This window comes from Balaenoptera borealis, assembly GCF_965194805.1.
Source record: "Balaenoptera borealis genome assembly, chromosome: 1".
Taxonomy (NCBI): domain Eukaryota; kingdom Metazoa; phylum Chordata; class Mammalia; order Artiodactyla; family Balaenopteridae; genus Balaenoptera; species Balaenoptera borealis.
In genome coordinates this window covers 184,727,178-184,746,364 of record NC_138860.1, presented here as the reverse complement: position 1 = coordinate 184,746,364, position 19,187 = coordinate 184,727,178, and the positions used below count along the sequence as shown (strand labels likewise).

Genomic DNA, 19,187 nt, shown 5'->3' with positions numbered 1-19,187 from the left:
ACTTCTCGGGGGAAGCCATTAAAAATCTGTGGGCAGTGCATATGAGTGCAGTTGACGATAGTAGCAGAATAACTGAATTTTTCTCTTCGAATACAGGTGGTGTTAGCAAAGCATGTATATGAGCAGGTTTTACAAACTCTGGACAATCTCGTGTACAGTGAAGATCTGAATAAGCTTCCAGTCAGTGCCACCTCCTCACCTTGCCCTAACTCTCCTCTGCCTTCCCTCAGTACCTGTGGAGAACCTTCCATTGAAAGGAAGGAGAACGGATTGTTCAGCCACTGCAGCCTTTCTAACTCTTCTCAAAAGTCCTTGTCTTTTAAGGAAGTCAGATCTTTTACCCAGATTCAAGCCAACTTCTGTATATCAGAGCTTCAAGTTCAGCTAAGTGGAGATCTGACTTTGGGGGCGCAAGGTCTTGTGAGCTTAAAATTTCAGGATTTTGAGGTGGAATTCAGTAAAGACCATCCTCAGACTTTATCCATTCAGATTGCCCTGCGCTCTCTGCTGATGGAAGACTTATTGGAGAAAAATCCAGATTCCAAATATAAGAACCTGATGGTGTCTCGGGGAGCCCCTAAGCCATCTAGTTTAGCACAAAAAGAGTATCTCTCTCAGTCTTGCCCTTCTGTGTCCAACGTGGAGTATCCGGATATGCCTCGGTCTCTCCCTTCCCACATGGAGGAAGCTCCTAATGTCTTTCAGCTGTATCAGAGACCCATTTCAGCCTCCCGGAAGAAGCAAAAGGAAGTCCAAGACAAGGACTGTCCCTTGACCCCACCTCCTTCTCCAACAGTAGAGGAGCCCAAGATACTTGCTGGAAGGAGTAACTTTGATGATTCCTTGGTCCATATCAATGTATTCTTGGTGGATAAGAAGCATCCAGAATTCTCTTCCAGTTATAATCGAGTTAACCGGAGCATTGATGTTGATTTTAACTGCTTGGATGTGCTGATCACACTGCAGACCTGGGTCATGATACTAGATTTTTTTGGAATTGGCTCCACTGCAGACAACCATGCAATGAAGGTGCCGCCTGAGGACATTCTACAAAACGTGAAGTCAGAGTCAAGCGCTTTAATAGAGTCTGAACTTCAGGATCCAGTTAACACCAAACTGGATCTCAAGGTATCAGTCCTCTTTGGCTCCCGTAAGTAAGTTCTAAGAATGAACTTGGGCTTTTTTACTTAAATGCTGTCATTGTACATTTACTCTAGAAAATTCTTCTTGTTGGCAGGGGAGCTATATGGTCTTCTGGATGTCTGTTACAAAAGGGTAGACATTCGTATTTTAGAAAAGGTTTTAACATTAATCCCATCTGGAGGCAGGGGAAATAAATGGTTTCAGTAACTTCTTGTCTTTCCTTTGGGCTGTATAGTTCATTGGAATTACTTAGCTTCTCTAAGTCTCCGTTTCCTCATCTTCCATCATCTCACTATGATAACTAAATGAGGGAATTATGTAAAGCACCTGGCAACATGTCCAGTACATAGTAGCTACTTTAAAATGTGCCTATTATCATCATCTCCCTCTCACTCAGAACATTACTGGCTTTTATTGAGAGCAACAGTACAGGTGTTAAAAATGAAGTCTCGAATGTCAGACTTGCCTGGATTTGAATCCTGGTATTTTTGTTGTAACCATACAGCTGTGTGGCTGGGGACAAATTATTTAGCCTCTTTCTCCTTCAAGTTTTTCATCAATAAATGTAGGGTGTTTAATGGTGCCTATGTCATTGGGTTTTGAGGATTCAATGAGATGATGTAGGTAAGGCCCTCGTCACGTGTGTGGCAGAAATGATCATTCAGTGAATGGTACTTCCCCCCACCTTTTCCTCCCATGCAGTTGTCTTGTAGAAACTGGATTAGTGTCCCCTAGAGTGTCCCGCATTCTGGATTTGTCTCTTTGTGTCCTTATGGTACCATTTAACTTCTTTTATCCTCTAATTTTAGAAATGGAAGTTAGCTCTAGAGACTTGATCAGGTTCAGGTTCGACTTTTTGGTAAGCACCCTTCAGAGGTGGTGCTGAGTGCTTCCTGTTGAGTTACACCAGGAGGTCTACAACATCCGGTTGTCCCACTTTTAGTGACTGTAAGATCCATGCTAAGAGTGGGCTCAGGTGGTGATAGCTGGATTCCTCCAAGCAGAGCATTTTTAGGCCCATTATGTATGTTATTTTGGTGATTAAGTGGCTAGAGGTGTTTTTACTTCCCCCTTCATGATGATCTCATTCCCTTGAGCTCCTTCTGTTGTCCATGTCCAAAAGCTACTGCAGGGGGACCTCTGTGGTGCTGGAGTGGCCCCCAGGGTCATTGCTCCATCTGTAATAATTCCCTCCTTTTTTCTCTGCCTTCCCCTACACATGATTTTTCTCCTTCCTTTCCTTCTATTATTTTCTTTCTTTTTCCATTTTTTCCTATTCATCAAACACGTACCAAGCACCTACTTTGTGGTAGGCATGAAAGATAAAGGGGTGAGTATCGCTGGGCTCTGCCACTCGGGAGCAGAGAGTGTGAATGGGGGTTTGACCTGTTCTCTGTCCCCTCTTCTCTCCTTCCTTCTCTTCAATCAGGGCCTCACCCCGGTGACAACACTTAGAGGTACCTGCCTCAATAAATCATAGACATAGAGTCCTTTTTGTAGTTAAAATGGCAGTATTACAATACAGTATTTCTTTGTTTCAGAGAAAGCTGTTCCCAAGACAGAGGATTTTGGTTTTCTTCTATTTATAGTTGTCTCTGGGAAAGAAAATCTTGGATTGTAGTTCCTAAGTGAAGTCCCAGTTGGTCACCACGGGCTTCTATTAAATACTTGTCCAAAGACGTTAAACATTAAGTGTATTTATCATTTTGCTTTGACAAATTTCTTAGGGTGGACTTTACTTAATGAATCTGTGTGAGTGATTACAGAATAGTGTGATATTAGAGATGAATGCAAAAAGGGGAAAAATTGTTTTATAATGTAAAACATTTCACTAACAAAGAATAGACGAGGCCAAAAACCCCCACAAAATCCTGAAAACCAAAAATACAAAGAAATGACAACAACAAAAAAGAAAAAAGACAAGAAAAATAATTGAACAAAACAGAAAAGAATAGACGAGGCAACCATAGAGAAGACACCACAGAACCTGGGTTTTAGATTACCCAGTCGAGTTCCTTTCCTATCAGCTCTCTCCTCTTATTATGGTTTGGCTGACTAAGAAAAGCTGAAATGAAGTTGGCATCAGTAAAATAAAAGCTTTATCTTCAAATTTCCCGAGACTTGCAGCATCTTTCTCGATGCTGTTTGCCTGAAAGTTACCTTTTTTCCCCTCAGTAATATTTGCCTTGCTTTACCTCCTGTGTTCTTAGGTTCATTCGCTCTCTCTCGTGCTGAATAAGACCACCAGTGAGCTTGCTAAAGCAAATGTGTCCAAATTAGTGGCACACCTGGAAATGATTGGTAAGTGGGGAAAATCAGACTTGCAAAATCCGGGTAGAGTTTGAACATCCTGCTTACCAATCTAACTGTCCTCACTGGCTAAGTAAGGTGTGGCTCAGTGGCTTGGTTGTGGTTACTAGCCTGGCCATGATTTGTGGTGGTGGTGCCCCAATACTGGTCTGTGGATCAGAATCATCTGGGTAGCTCGTTAGAAATGCCCATGTCAGCACAACTCCTTCCCCATCCCAGGAATCTGATTCTTTAGGTTGGGGTGGGGTCCTGACATCTATCTGTGTTTTAAACAGACTATCTGGGTGACTATGTAATTTCTTTGTCTAAAATTAGGACATTTTGAGAGTGAAAGGGGGCATTATTCATAATTACAGCTGGGAAACAGGCATATAACAGGGCCGTCTCTGGGAAACCAGGGCGCGTGTTCAGTCTGTTGCCATGCCTAGGGGGAGCCACCAATAGGGGGTGGTTTAGGCAGGGGGATATTGTAGCAAAGCTAGCATTCTTTCTAATGGGACTCTATAGGTTGAAATTCCTAGTAGCACACAAGAGAGGAGCTATATCAAGTTCTAAATCAGAGGGATTTACAGTGTGCATAAAATACCGCTCCTTTTTTAAGCAACTGGTAATGAAATAAGGAAGATTACAAAGCTCCAATGTTGATTCTGTAGTAAAATAAGAATGTCTTTTGGGGACGGGATGAACTAAAATTGAGGTTTCATGCCTGGTATAAATTAATTTATAAAAGGTTCCTAGAAGAGATGGGTCTTTAGAATTGGGAGAAGCTTGTGTATTTTTGTTAGAGGACATTAGGGGTCAAAAATAAGTATGCGTCTTCAGTTCATTGTGCGCAGAACTAGCCTGCCAAATATATACACCTCAGTCATTGTTCTGTAATGCTAATTATGATGATAAAGTTTGTTTCACAGAAGCAACAGTTCAGAATATTCCTTTTCGATATCCACACCATGTTAAGAATGATTCATACAGGTTTGCGCCCCAGGTGTACGTTTCAACATTTCTTCTTTCTTCTACCCACCTTCTAGAGGCTTTACTTGTGTAATGTCAGAGTAGTTTCAAATCTGTGTCTCCAGTGTCTGTCTCATTAGTTTTGCCTTTTAATTAAATCACACTAAAACCCATTTTTTAATGCTTGATTAACATATCTCTGACACTTCCTCCTTTATTCTTTTGTCCATAGTACAAAATAGACCTTATGATATTTCACTAATTCTAATTAGTGGTCTGATCTCAGAAGAGATCACATTTTTATTTGTATTTGTAAATGTTTTATCCTTTACATTGTGTATGCATTTAATTTTTTTCCCCTTGTAAGTGTTAAAGTGTGATGCTGCAGTATTATTTCAATCCCTTTGGACTTCTGCATTGAGACTATTTGCAATAGTACATAAAATATTTTCTGGGTGTGTAGGAATCTGAAAATTTTCTTTTGACATTTTGTTTTATTAAATGGTGTAAAGCCTGAGGCATGTGTATATCAGTTTTTGTTTCAGGCAAATTTAAGGTGTGTGACAGAAAAAAGATACATAAGAATGTGTTCTAATTTTTAACATTCCTAGAAGGAGACCTGGCCTTACAGGGAAGCATTGGAAGCCTGTCTCTGAGTGACCTTACATCCCATGGAGAGTTCTATAGAGAACGGTTCACTACAAGTGGGGAAGAAGCACTCATCTTCCAGACTTTCAAGTAAAAATATCGATCTTTTCTCACTTAACATTTTGTCATAATTGCGTGTTGTTTCAAATTCTTGTCAGCTAAACAATGAAGAAAAGTTTTAAAAAGTCGTAACATCTTATGTAAAATTGATTTGATCTAGTTATGGGGAATCTTGATTTATATTAAAATGCATCTGCATTGAAGTGGGCTACTCAGGCTTAATAAATAAGTGGGGTATGATTGAAATAATTGTGATTATTATTACAGTCTGGTTTCACACCAATTTGTTATGTGACTTTGAGCAAGTCACTTAATCTCCATGCATCAGTTTTTCTATCGAAATATTGAAGGGACTATGTTAGATCAATTTCCATCTAGTTCTGAATGTTCTGGAATGATTTCAGCCTGAGAAAGTTGTTGAAGATACGGGTTTTAAATTACATTATGCATTTTTCCCAGTACAAACACAATCTATATTCAATTTTAGAACTTAGAAGGCATTTTTAGCCTATGTAGTTATTAAAGAATGGTTTTCTCAGAAAGCAGAAAGTTTAAAAGGCTGGTTTTTCAACTTCTCAGGGAGCTGTTAGAAAATATAGGTATCCAGCTCTGCCCCCAAATATTCTGGTCTGTGGTAGTATTCTTTTTTTTTTTAAACTTGCCAAAGTGATTTTTAAAAATTTTTTGGCCGCACCGCACAGCATGTGGGATCTTAATTCCCTGACCAGGGATCAAACCCGCACCCCCTGCATTGGAAGCATGGAGTCTTAACCACTGGACCACCAGGGAAGTCCTGCCAGAGTGATTTTAATGTTCAACCAGAGTTGAGAAAAATGGTCCCTAAAGATGTCTGAGAACTTTTTCTTTCATTTCCAGAGGAAGTATATCATACTGTTCTGAGAATTTAGATTGATTTGTTTGCACTGTTACCTACCACAGTGGCATGGTTCTCTAATAAATGAGATAATTAATGTAAAGCTCTTAACTCTCTGCCTGACACAAAATAGGTGCTCACCTAATACGAGTTCTTTTCCCCAGTGGCTGTGTCCTGTATAATAATTTATTATTATGGCATCATGTTCCATTAAATTTAAAACGATTTGTAAAAGTTTTCTAATTTATCTGTGAATGTAGATGCTAAAACTCTTTAGCTTGCATTTCACTGAAGTAAAAAGAAGACTTCTTTCAGCTTCCAGAAGACAGATTGCCCCAGAAACTTTGGTTCTGTTGCCTAATTTTCTTTACCGATTGTTTCGTGGTCTTATTTTTATTACCTTTCAAGCCCGTATTGTCACAGTCTTTGCTAGAAGAGTGAGCAGGAATAATCACTTTTCCTTAAAGGCAGGGAAAAAGAGCCTCAGGGGAAAGGTCTGAACCACAGGTGTCTTCTGAGTAAGTTCTGGAGTCATGAGTGGGTTCAGCACCCAAAGCTGTCCCCCTGTTTATAGCCCTGTTCATCACGCCAGACTTTTATTTAACATCCTGAACACATGGCGGGAGCTTAGAAAGGAAGTAATTATTGGAGTTTGCTTTCTAAAACTTGATTGGTGGATTTCCATTTTAATAAAGCTGTTTTCTAGGGAACCCCCTAAGTCAACCCAAGTTTTCTTCAAATACTAATTTGCATCTTGCTGCTGTCTGAGTCACATTTTTGCCCTTCCTCCTAGATACGGCCGGCCCGACCCGCTGCTCCGGAGGGAGCACGACATTCGAGTGAGCCTCCAGATGGCCTCCGTGCAGTATGTGCACACCCAGCGCTTCCAGGCGGAGGTGGTGGCCTTCATCCAGCACTTCACTCAGCTGCAGGACGTGTTAGGGCGCCAGCGAGCTGCTATTGAGGGGCAGACGGTAGGTAGTGTCATTGATCTAAGACGCTTTTCCAGTTTGACTGATCAGTAGAACTTTTAAATCTCTAGAGGTAAATCTGGAAAATTTCACTGAAAAAGGTGAAGGTAATTAGGTAATCTTAAGCTTACTACTGTCTTCCAGGTAGCTGATTATCTACAGAAATCTTACTGTAATCGGAGAGCTTATATTCCTTATTCATCATATCGTGTTTTAATTTCCTTTGAAGTTTAGCTTTAGCTTGCTCTAAAAAAGATAAAGTTTATGGATAACACTTAAGACTTCAGGTCCCTTTTAGAACTTCAGTGGGGTTACTTCTTCTGGAAAGTGGTCCCAAAGAACATATCTATTATATTATAGAAAGAGGATTTTTTTCAAATATAGTTCTCCAACTTCTTAGTTCATGGCTCCTTTTAATGTCTTGGAATTTTTTCCGTGATACATCCTAGGCCAAAAGAAACACCAAATGGTCTTTCCATTTCCAAAGTAATGAAGTCTAAACAACTTATTAAGTATATATGTCCAACAACTTAGTAGCTGTTAGAAAAAAAAACACGTAAGTGAAAATGAGATTTTTATTTCATTTTTAAATAACCGTAATTCCTTCCTAGTAGGATGTATGTGCCTCTTGGGCACTGAACAGTTTCTCACACTTGGAATCAGGTTGAACATCACAACCCTCATTTCCTTTTCCACATTTATTTTATCATGGTACTTGCTTTTTATAGCAGCAACTGCTTAAGACCCAGCTTTGCAAAGATGTGACATCATTGAAAGGAATGTAGCATGATCTAACATTGAGTGTAAACCATCTCAAGTTAGTAGTTTGTGCAGTGTCTAACAGATGATGTGTTTCCCTCAGAGATTTGAAATGTCCTGGCAGCGCACCTGTGAGTGTGAGGCAGCCTCCTGTGGTGTCTTGGCACACAGTTTGGGAACCACAGAAAACAATTACAATGTAGTTCTTTGTAAAACTTGTTATTTATTTATTTTTAAGCTTTATTAGGTAGAAGATTAAAATTTAAGTCTTTATAGTGGCAACACTTAAAAATTTTATGTTTTAGTTCAAATTCAAAAGTTTTGAATATGTTGTATATTGTTTTAGTACAGAATCAAAGTAAAAAAGGACATTTGGAGAAAGGTCTCTTTCTCAATTACTTTTCCTCAGCCACCCAATTTCTGTCCTTGGCAACAACCAATGTTACTGGTTTCCTGTGTATGTTATAGAGAAGGTGTTTGTTTTTAAATATAAAAGTACAATCAAATTATAGGGAATCTGGAAAAAATATCTTATCAGTTTTCTAGCACCATAGGTATGTTTTATGTTCATCTTTTTTCCCTATACCTGTTTCCATGGTTATAATTACGGAGTATGTAACCTTTTTTTTCTCTCTTTAGCAGCTTAAAAAAAACAATTTGGTATTTGATACATATAAAGAATATCTGTAGCATGTATATAAATTACAAAGTGTGATAATAGAAGGAACATCTATGAACCCACCACCAAAATAAAAATTAAAACATTACTAAGACTGTTGCATGTGGTCCTTCCCTATCTCATTCTGTTAATGCCTCAGGTAACCCCTCTCCTGATTTTTGGGTCGACTAGTCCCTTTAAAATTAAAAGAAAACTTTGTATACAGTATCTTTTGTTTTGCTTGTTTGACCTTTATAAAAAGGGCATTAAATTTGCTTGTGTCCCTTTGCTAATTTTCTCCCAGCCCTAATCCCTGCATCCTGGTAGCCACTGGCCAACTTGCTATTACAACAGAATACAGCCATGTTCATTCGTTTCCTTATTGTCTGTGGATGCTTTTATAGTTTTCTTGATTTGCTCCAATATCTTATGGATTTTGTATCTATGCTCCTGAGGGATATTAGTTTGTCGTTTTCTTTTCTTGAAAAGGAAAGAATGCCTTTTTTCTGGTTGTGGTAACTGGTCAGTGCTGTCCTTGTAGTATGAATTGGGAAGTGTTCCCCATTCTATTTTCAGAATAGTTTGTGTAGAATTGACATTATTTCTTCCTATATATATTCTGGATATAAGACTTTTTTTTTTTTTAACTTTGGGTTTATTTATTTATTTATTTTTATGGCTGTGTTGGGTCTTCGTTTCTGTGTGAGGGCTTTCTCTAGTTGCGGCAAGTGGGGGCCATTCTTCATCGCGGTGCGCGGGCCTCTCACTATCACGGCCTCTCTTGTTGCGGAGCACAGGCTCCAGACACGCAGGCTCAGTAATTGTGGCTCACGGGCCCAGTTGCTCCGCGGCATGTGGGATCTTCCCAGACCAGGGCTCGAACCCGTATCCTCTGCATTGGCAGGCAGATTCTCAACCACTGCGCCACCAGGGAAGCCCTGGATATAAGACTTTTGATATATGTATTACAGATATTTTCTCCTAGTCTATAGGTTTTTTTCCCATTTTCTTTTTTTTTAAATTTTTGGCTGCGCTGGGTCTTAGTTGTAGCACGCGGGATCTTCGTTGTGGCATGAGGGATCTTTGTTTTAGTTGTGGCATGTGGGCGTCTTAGTTGCAGCATGAGGACTTCTTAGTTGCAGCATGCGAACTCTTAATTGCGGCATGCATGTGGGATCTAGTTCGCCGGCCAGGGGTCGAACCCAGGCCCTGTGCATTGGGAGCATGGAGCCTTATCCACTGGACCTTTTCCCATTTTCTTAATACTGTTTTTTGAAAAGCAGGAGCCTTTCATTTTTCTTTTTTTTTAAAAATTTCTCTTTTTAAATTTATTTATTTTTTGGCTGTGTTGGGTGTTCGTTGCTGTGCATGGGCTTTCTCTAGCTGCGGTGAATGGGGGCTACTCTTTGTTGCGGTGCACGGGCTTCTCATTGCAGTGGCTTCTCTTGTTGCAGAGCATGGGCTCTAGGCACACGGGCTTCAGTAGTTGTGGTGTGCAGGCTTCAGTAGTTGTAGCTTGCGGGCTCTAGAGCACAGGCTCAGTAGTTGTGGTGCACGGGCTTAGTTGCTCCGCGACATGTGGGATCTTACCAGAGCAGGGCTCGAACCCGTGTTCCCTGCATTGGCAGGCGGATTCTTAACCACTGCACCACCAGGGAAGTCCCAGAAGTCTTTCATTTTGATGAAGTCCAATTTTTTTCTTTTAGAGGTTAGTGCTGTGTGTTTTGTGAAAGAAATCTGCTTACCACTAGGTGGCAAAAAATTTCTCCTATTTCCTCTTTTAGAAGTGTTATAATTTTAGACCTCTTCCATTTTGAGTTAATTTTTGTGTATTTTATGAAATAAGGGTTGAGTTTTTTTTCCGTATACATATTCAGACTATTCTTTTCCCATTGAATTACCTTGACACTTCTGTTGAGAATGTATGCGTGTATTTCCTTATTCTCTATTCTGTTCCATTGATTTATATTTAATTGTATACCACCCTGTCTTGATTGCTCTTGCTTTATGATATGTCTTGAAATCAGATAGTTTAAGTCCTCCAACTTCTGTTTCAAAGATGTATTGGCTATTATAGGTCCTTTGTTTTTCTCTATAAATTTTAGAATCAGCTTGTCTGTTTCTACAGTAAAGTCAGCTAGGATTTGATTGGGATTGCCTTGAATCCGTATATCTGGAGAATTGACGTCTTAACAATATTGAGTCTTCGGATCCTTGAGTATGGTATATCCCTCCATTTAATTAGATCTTCAGTTTCTCTCAGCAGTGTTTCGTAGTTTTGGGTATACCATTCTTACACATCTTTTGTTAAATTTATCCCTAGGTGTTTCACAATTTTGATGCTATTGTAAATTGTATCAATTAAAAATTTCAATGTACACTTGTTTATTGAAAGTTTAAGAAATATAATTGACTCATATACTGACATGTTGACCTCATATCCTACAATCTTGCTAAACTTACTTATTGTAGTTCCTTTAGATTCTTTAGGGTTTTCTGCATAGATGATTATGTTGTCTGTGAATAAGAGAGTTTTCTTTTTTCCTTTCCAACCTGTATAGCTTTTTGTGTGGACTAGGACTTCCACTACAATGTTGAATAGAAGTGGTGAGAGTGGGTGTCCATGCTTTGTTCCTTATCTTAGAGGGAAAACATTGTCTTTCACAGGTGTTACGTATATGATGTTAGCTCTAGATAGTTTGCGTGTGTTTTTAAGTTATCTGTCTACTTCGTCTGAATTGTCAGTTTGTTGGCATGAACTTGTTCATAGGTTCCCACATCTTTTTAATATTTTTAAGTTCTCTAGCAATGTCCCTGACTCTTCCCTGATAGTGGTGATTTTTGTTTCCTTCCTTTTTTCTTGATTAATATAGGTAGAGTTTTATACTTTCAATCAACTCATGGAGGCCTGTGTTAGACCCATGCAGACTGTTAACAAGCACGCCGTGTGCACTTGAAAAGAATGTAAAGTGGTTGTTGGGTAGAGTGTTTTATAAATGTTTAATTGATTTTTCTCTGTTGTTTATCTGTTTTCTAAATAACTGGTTTCTGCTCTTTATGATTGTCTTCCTTCTCCTTACTTAGGTTTATTTTGCTTTTCTACCTTCTTAAGCTGGAAGCTTTATTGATTTTAAATCTTTAATATAAAATAAGCATTTAATGCTAAACATTTTTCTTTAAGTACCTTTTTAAGTGCATTCCATGAATTTTAATGTGCTGTGTTTTCAGTAAGGTCAAAATATTTTTTTAATTTCTCTTGTGATTTCTTGTGTGACCCATGGGTTATTTAGAAGTATATAGTCTAATTTCCAGATATTTGGGGGTGTTACATTATCTTCTTGTTACTGATTTCTAATTTAACTCCTTGGTGTTCAAAGAATATATTCTGTGTGATTTTAGTTGTTTTAGATTTATAAATTCATGAAACTTTTGGAAACTTGAGGTTATTTGATTATAAAATTAGGGAATTAATTGAACCTATAATCCAATTTTCCTTCTTTCAGGTGAGAGATCAAGCCCAGCGCTGTTCACGGGTTCTCCTGGATATTGAGGCTGGTGCTCCTGTTCTTCTTATCCCAGAAAGTTCCAGATCAAATAATCTGATTGTAGCGAATTTGGGGAAGTTGAAAGTCAAGAACAAGTTTCTCTTTGCTGGTATTCCTGGGACCTTTACCTTACAAGATAAGGTGAGCAGTCAGCACCCATTCCCTTCTCAGTTCACCTGGCATTGGAATGCCAATCGAAGAATTCAGATGCTGCCATAAGAAGATTCCTAACCACTGTTACCTTTGTAGTATATGTGACTTGAAGAATATTTTTTTGGACATTTTATTAACATTTCAGTTAACCTTTCATAGAGGTAGTGTAAATTACAACTTTTACTAACTGTATGTAGTAACTTATTTTAGCAAACAAATCAACAGAACCATCTTTATAATGCGTTCCTCATAGGCTGAACTCATAGTAATCAACTTTTTATACTGTGTGGCTTCTTTTGGAAGACATGATTTGGCCCAAGGCTTATCTGAAGCCATTTAAAAATACCTTAATAATTAAATTGTATGGAGTATACTGCTTTACAGTTTAAAAGTACGTTAGCACTTATTTCTTATAACATGTTTGGAGGTAATTGGTATGAGGATTGCTGCTTTCATTTTACATTTGGAAAAGCTAGGACTCGTTGAGAATACGTGAAGAAAATGGGGAACCCTTGTAAATCACAGGCATAGCACTGATAGGACCTTGGAGGTGGTCCCACCCATTTTTGCAGTTGAGGAGACGAGTAACTTGCTGGAATTAGAGACTATCTTATGTTCTAGGGGGGTGTGTGTGTGTATGTGTGTTTTAATATTTATTTATTTATTTTGGCTGCACTGGGTTTTAGTTGTGGCACGTGGGATCTTCGTTGCGGCACGTAGGATCTTTAGTTGCGGCATGCGGACTTCTTAGTTGCGGCATGAGGACTCTTAGTTGCGGCATGCATGCAGGATCTAGTTCCCTGACTAGGGATTCGAATCTGGGCCCCCTGCAGTGGGAGCATGGAGTCTTACCCACTGGACCACCAGGGAAGTCCCTCTAGGTGTGTGTTTTAATGAAACTTTACTAGTTTCCACCTCAACTGACTATTATAGCAATGCAGATAGCCAGTGTTTTTTGAATGCCTACAACAGTCAGCCTGTACTAAGCTCCTTACATATTTGTTCACCTTGTCCTTATTAGCAACCTAAGACGTATTGTTCGCTTGTTTGTTTGTTTGTTTATTTATTTATGGCTCCATTGGGTCTTTGTTGCTGCATACGGGCTTTCTCTAGTTGCGGCGAGCCGGGCCTACTCTTCGTTGCGGTGCACAGCCTTCTCATTGCAGTGGCTTCTCTCGTTGTGGAGCACGGGCTCTAGGCGTGTGGGCTTTAGTAGTTGTGGCATGTGGGCTCAGTAGTTGTGGCTCACGGGCTCTAGAGTGCAGGCTCAGTAGTTGTGGCACACGGGCTTAGTTGCTCCACGGCATGTGGGATCTTCCCGGACCGGGGATTGAACCTGTGTCCCTTGCATTGGCAGGCAGATTCTTAACCACTGCGCCCCAGGGAAGTCCCCTAAGAGGTAATGTTAACACCATTTTTCCAGATAAAGAAATTGAGACTTAGGGACTTCCCTGTGTTTCAGACACAAATGTAATTAGTAGAGCCATGTATCAAACCCAGGTAGTTGTGACAGAATCCGTGCTTTTAACAAATATATTTCATCACCACAGGAATTGAAATATTGGTTTGGCTGATGAAACTTGATTGGAGTATGGGACCAAGATCAAACCATCATTACTTGCTCACTTCTCAATCCGAGGTGGTATTTTGATGGACTGAGTAGACACTAGCAAGCTTTATGAATAAACACCTATTTTTCACCTGCAGGCTACAGAGAGCCACAGGATTAGAGACAACCACTCAGTAGAAAAAACATGGGCAAGTAGTATTTGCTGTTCACAATCTCCATTAAACAGATGGATCGATATGCATCCCTTGTGAAGGGGCCAGTAAGATATGGAGAGAGGAGTCAGAAGTGTTTCTTCTCATACTGCTCCCTTCAGGGGAGTAGATGAGTCCCTTCATGGAAACGAGATTAAGCTGCTCTTCTCATAGTGATCAGACCCGAAACAGCCAAAATAATAATAATGATAATAATAATAAAGAAAATAAATAAATTAAAAAAAGAAATTGAGACTTAGATAGGTTAAGTAATTTCTTTTGGATTAAACATCTAGTGAGGAGTACAGTGTGGACCTTAGACTTTGGTGTGTCTGCTTTCAATACTCCATGCTCTTAACCACTGTATGATTTTACCTCCCAGTATTCGGATTAGGTTTATGTAGGGGATAATAAACTGGCAAAGGCTATTGCTGTCTTACTGGTCCTTTGCCAAATAGCTGTAGCTCTTCTGAATTTTCTAAAGGATGTGGCAGTGAGTTCATTAAAATAGATGGAAGAACTCCAGAGGTTATTACAGAAAAGATACAAATTTGAACAGAAAAGGTACTGTTCGCCTCTCTAGGTGTAGGAAGAAAAGAAAACGGAAGAGAGTGACTAGGGTGCTAGTCTTGCCAGGCCTTTGCCAAGGAGCTCAACTCGGGTCAGAAAGTAATAGGAAGACTGTATTTGTTGGTAATGCCTAAACTCAGATACTGTTATTATTTTCGAATTACTATGTCTATAGTTTTCTTCATTTGTTTCACTTTTCACTTAGCCATTTATTCACTACGTCTAACCTAAACACCCTGAACCAAAAATATTTGATTCTTTGAGTGGGAATGGGTGGAGTGAGGAGGAGAGTGAAGACGAGCCAGTGAGAACCACAGGAACCGTGTTCATGTGTCATAACCCGGAGCTCAGGACCCGGAGTGGGGGTGTTTGAATGATGGTTAGAGGGCAGGTTGTCCTTATATCACCTCACTACAGCCGCTTAGACGAACCAGATTTAGTGATCAGAGCACACGGTGAAACCAGAACAGCAGTGATTAGCAACGCAGAAGGAAGAGCGCCACCAGGTTTGCTCATCTTCACGCCCCATCTTCAGACAGCTGATGGCTGAGAACGCGCTTGTTCACCTTGTGGTCAGAAGCCCTCCTGTTGCAACAATAGGCCTTCCTGCCAGAGTGAGAAATAGGCTTCCACTTATGTATTTTTTTTAAGACAGTAAAAATAAAGCAAATCACCATTGGCCTTTCACAGTAGGCCTAGTAGAGAACTAGTAACCTTGGTCTTAATGGAAATCTCTTTTCATATTTGAGTGATAAGCATTTTGCTGTTTACTGACTTAAGTCTTAAAGAAAATAAAAGAAAGATCCATTTATAAAAAGAAAGATTTGTAACTGCTTCTAAAATTTGTTACTTTTCCTTACTATGAGGTGTTTATAATTAACATGACTAGATGTTAAACAAATGTGTCAGAGCTGGTGTTTACACACGAATGTTGTTCCCGCTGACACCTCAGGGTACTGCCTATCTGTTCCACCTCTGCTGCCCTTACTGCCCAAGGGAGAGCTGAATTCTTCTTGGGAACTGTCTTTTCAGCCTTTAGTTAGTTCTTTGGAATATATTTGTTTGTGGTAAATCTTTGTTTTGAGGCCTAAATCTTTAGGAAGAGATCAGTTAGAGCTAGAATGGGTGATCAAGTTCAATAATACCATTTTTGTCTCTCTCCCTTTCCTGAAAAGATAAGGACTTATTTTCTATATATGAGCTTAATGAGCTGAGTCTGAATTTAGCTTCTAAAGAAGAATTGCCAAAATATTTCAAGAGATTTTTGCAAAATGGTTTCTATTTTGTTAAGTATGCCAAATAATAGCACGTAGTTTGTGTAGCATTTTAATGAAAAAATTTCCCTGTATTTGTTTTTGAGGATTTGATTTTCAGTGGCATTGCATACAAGGATCGCTTTTTCTTCAAGGTATAATATGCTTTTTTGCCTCCTGGTTATTCGAAAAAACCTTATGGGATTCAGCAGTCAATTCACATTCATATTCTTAAAAAAGAAAATTTTAAAAAACAATTCTTTAAAATATTTCATTACTTGGGAAAGCCTGCTTATCACTTTTCCCTCTGCTTTGGCAAATCACTTCCCTCCTGTGTAGAGAAGCCCTTGTTAAGGATCATTAAAAGCAATTTCTTTTTTTTTTTCTTTTTAAAGCCCTAGGTAGTACTTTCTTGGTGACCTTATTTTATTTCCTTAAATACTAGAAAAACTTTATCTTGTTACATACCAGTGGTTGTTCTGTAGAATTCCATAAGGGCTGCTTGGAGTGTGTCGCTTGTTAAAGTATTTGTAATCAGATAAACTTATCTGTGAAACTTACCTCTCCACATGTACAGTCAAGTTCCACTGATCTAGGCCTGTGTGAAGTGAGTAGTGACTTTCTTCTCCAAAAATCGCTTTACATGTGCCCTTTAATGCATTTGCACGTGTGAGGTTTGTACTAGACATGCATTCCAGTGGTTAAAGGACAGGAAATAGTCCTGAAATCAAAGCTTGCAGAGGGGTTATTTGCCTTTGAGTTCTATGACTCCCGTGTGTTTGGAATTGTTTTACATAAATCCATGTCTTAATGAGCGCAGGTTTGAATTTTTTACATATGTTTTTCCTTTCATTGTTCTCAACCATAGATTGTGCTTAAACCATAATTTCTAAGTCTTTCAAAAGCTTTGAGTTAATCTCCTCAAGCCACTGATTTATTTAAACCCACTCAGAGAGGATGGAGAGATGAATCAAATGAAAGAGCAACAAATACTCTCTAGAGTTTAAATAAACTAAGCAAGAGGGAAGGTTTTTAATGTCGAAATGCTTAAATAATAGCATTTACCTAGTAATTTGCCTTGCAAAAAAGAATTGCAAAAAATAAGAACTTTCACTGTTACATGTAATTACTACTCAAGATAACTGTGAAGGCAAACAGTATTATCATCTTGTTTTCAAATGCTGAGAGGAATGCACATATAAAGCAGTACTGGAAGGAAAACAATTCTTCCCCTCCTTCCAGCTTGTTGGTGAGAAGGGAGAGATGAGAACAAACCGACCCTGCAGAAGCCATTTGGATATGTAGCTCTGAGGCTTGGGGGAAGGAACCATGGGAAGTTTAAACGTCAATTATTGAACCATTCTGCTGAAAAAGATTTACCCCGTTAGCAATTAACTGAAGGTACTAAGTATGTAAGAAAAGCGTATATTATTTTCAGTAGAATTACAGAATTAATTTTACTCTGTATTTGCCCTTAATTTTTATGCCCTTGAGCAGAAACATAATATGAATGGCTTACCTATATTTTCCATTTTGTTTTCATTTGCAGTTACTTAGATGAGAAATGTAAACACAGGAGGGGAGACTTCTGGAAAGTACAAACACATTACAATGGCTTTATTCCGTATTGCTGTTAGATGCATTTTCTTAGAGCAATAAGTACCTCCCCTCCAGCAAAGCAGCAATGTATCATATGGCTGAGAGATTTGCTTTTGTTGTATTTGACCTAGATTAAACCACCAGTGATTAGTATCTTGACATTTGCTTTTAAGCCAAAAGATCAAATACGTTCCTGCAAAACTGCTATAGTTTTCAACAGGTACTGAATTATATGTAATATCTCTGCAAATAATTACATGTGGCAGAAAGTATCATGACCCTGTGACCGTTTTGTTTATGGGATCTGGGGGGCTTGGGAGGTACCAAGTGGTAGAGAGTCTTTGAAGAGTCCAGGGACTGGGATGGGACTTCCAGGATAGTAGGTACAGTCACCCCCATTCCTGCCTTCTAGTTTTCTTCTGTTTCTTCCCAGGAGTCTGTGCCTTCAGCTTCTCCAACTGGTACTCCCAAACACAGTGTGAGGAAAGTGACAAGCATGGAGGACCTGAAAGGGACCCATTCCGAGGGGCTGTTCATGATGCCTCCTGTTGGAATGAGTCTAGGCAGCCTGAAGAGCGAGTTTGTGCCAAGTACTTCGACCAAGCAGCAAGGGCAGCAAGCCACACCCGCTGTTGGTCAGGTTTCCAGGAGTCCAGGTAAAAGAGGAGAGAGGAGCTGCATGATGAAGGTGGGCAAATGCATGAGACCGTTGGAGGAGCCTAGGGGGGGATGCATCCTGTACCAGCAGATGCCCACAAAGTGGTAGCATGTCTTTAGTGATAATCCGATTTTGATATTGATTTAGAAGGCTTAAGAACGTTAGGATGTAGATTGAACATTGGGTGACTTCTAGAGTAGGGTTAAATTGGTAAGACAGTGTAAATAAAAAGATTTAGATTGTCTGTTAGGACTTATATGTCAAAACAGTTGCCACCAGTTGGTGAGTATAACTAGAACAGTTCCCGCATCCTTAGACACATCCTTGCAAGTCACTGTCCTGACACTATCCCTGCAAGTCACTATTTAATTCTAGAAAAAGAAAAAAGAACTCTGAAAAAAATATTAGTGTGAATTAGGTAACAGAAGAAATACTATGAGTGACAGTTTTTGGAAGACATGAACCACCCAGTTATTGGGCTCTTCTCTAGAATTTGACAATTAGCCATTCCAGATGCAAGCCTAATTTTGGCCTTTTGGTTTTCTGGATGGGTGATGGATTGGATAAGTGAGGTGTTGCTCCAAGGAGTGTGGGAAGCAGAATATGATTAGCCCCAAAAATCAGTGGATGAAAATCAGTCCAGTATGGTTGGACTTCGAGAAATGTGGGACGCTAGCTGAGGGAGGCTGCCGAACGTCTTTTGTTAGATAGATGCAAGGAATGGTTAACTCCTTGTGGTACCTTGTAGTCCCAGAGGTGACAGCAAAGTGGTTTATAGTTACATTGCTGATTAAAGGAGATTATTGTAGTCCTCAGCAAAAGACTGGGTATTGAACACTTACTACGTGCCAGACGTTGTGGCACATTCTTTCATCAGTTTTTGCATTTTATCCTCATGATATAGAGTTTTATTTTATTTTATTTATTTATTTATTTATTTATTTTAAATTTTTATTATTTATTTTTCGCTGTGTTGGGTCTTTGTTTCTTTTCTTTTTATTTATTTATTTATTTTTGGCTGTGTTGGGTCTTCGTTTCTGTGCGAGGGCTTTCTCTAGTTGTGGCAAGTGGGGGCCACTCTTCATCACGGTGCGCGGGCCTCTCACTATCGCAGCCTCTCTTGTTGCGGAGCACAGGCTCCAGACACGCAGGCTCAGTAGCTGTGGCTCACGGGCCCAGCCGCTCCGCGGCATGTGGGATCTTCCCAGACCAGGGCTCGAACCCGTGTCCCCTGCATTGGCAGGCAGATTCCCAACAACTGCGCCACCAGGGAA

General features: G+C 39.5%; 1 protein-coding gene across 12 annotated transcripts in view; it reads left to right on the top strand.

Moving 5' to 3' along the window:
* The window catches only part of VPS13D (vacuolar protein sorting 13 homolog D), a 255,125-nt gene that overhangs the window by 42,844 nt on the left and 193,094 nt on the right, over positions 1–19,187 (top strand). For all 12 annotated transcript variants that reach the window (XR_014241483.1, XM_082380826.1, XM_082380821.1 and 9 more), the window contains 6 exons: positions 97–1,128; positions 3,354–3,444; positions 5,016–5,142; positions 6,780–6,960; positions 11,878–12,060; positions 17,689–17,911. Coding sequence is in view for 11 of the 12 variants with exons in the window: in XM_082380826.1 (XP_082236952.1) it covers positions 97–1,128; positions 3,354–3,444; positions 5,016–5,142; positions 6,780–6,960; positions 11,878–12,060; positions 17,689–17,911 (1,837 nt within the window). In the remaining variant the exon portion in view is untranslated. The remainder of the gene's footprint in view (positions 1–96; positions 1,129–3,353; positions 3,445–5,015; positions 5,143–6,779; positions 6,961–11,877; positions 12,061–17,688; positions 17,912–19,187) is intronic.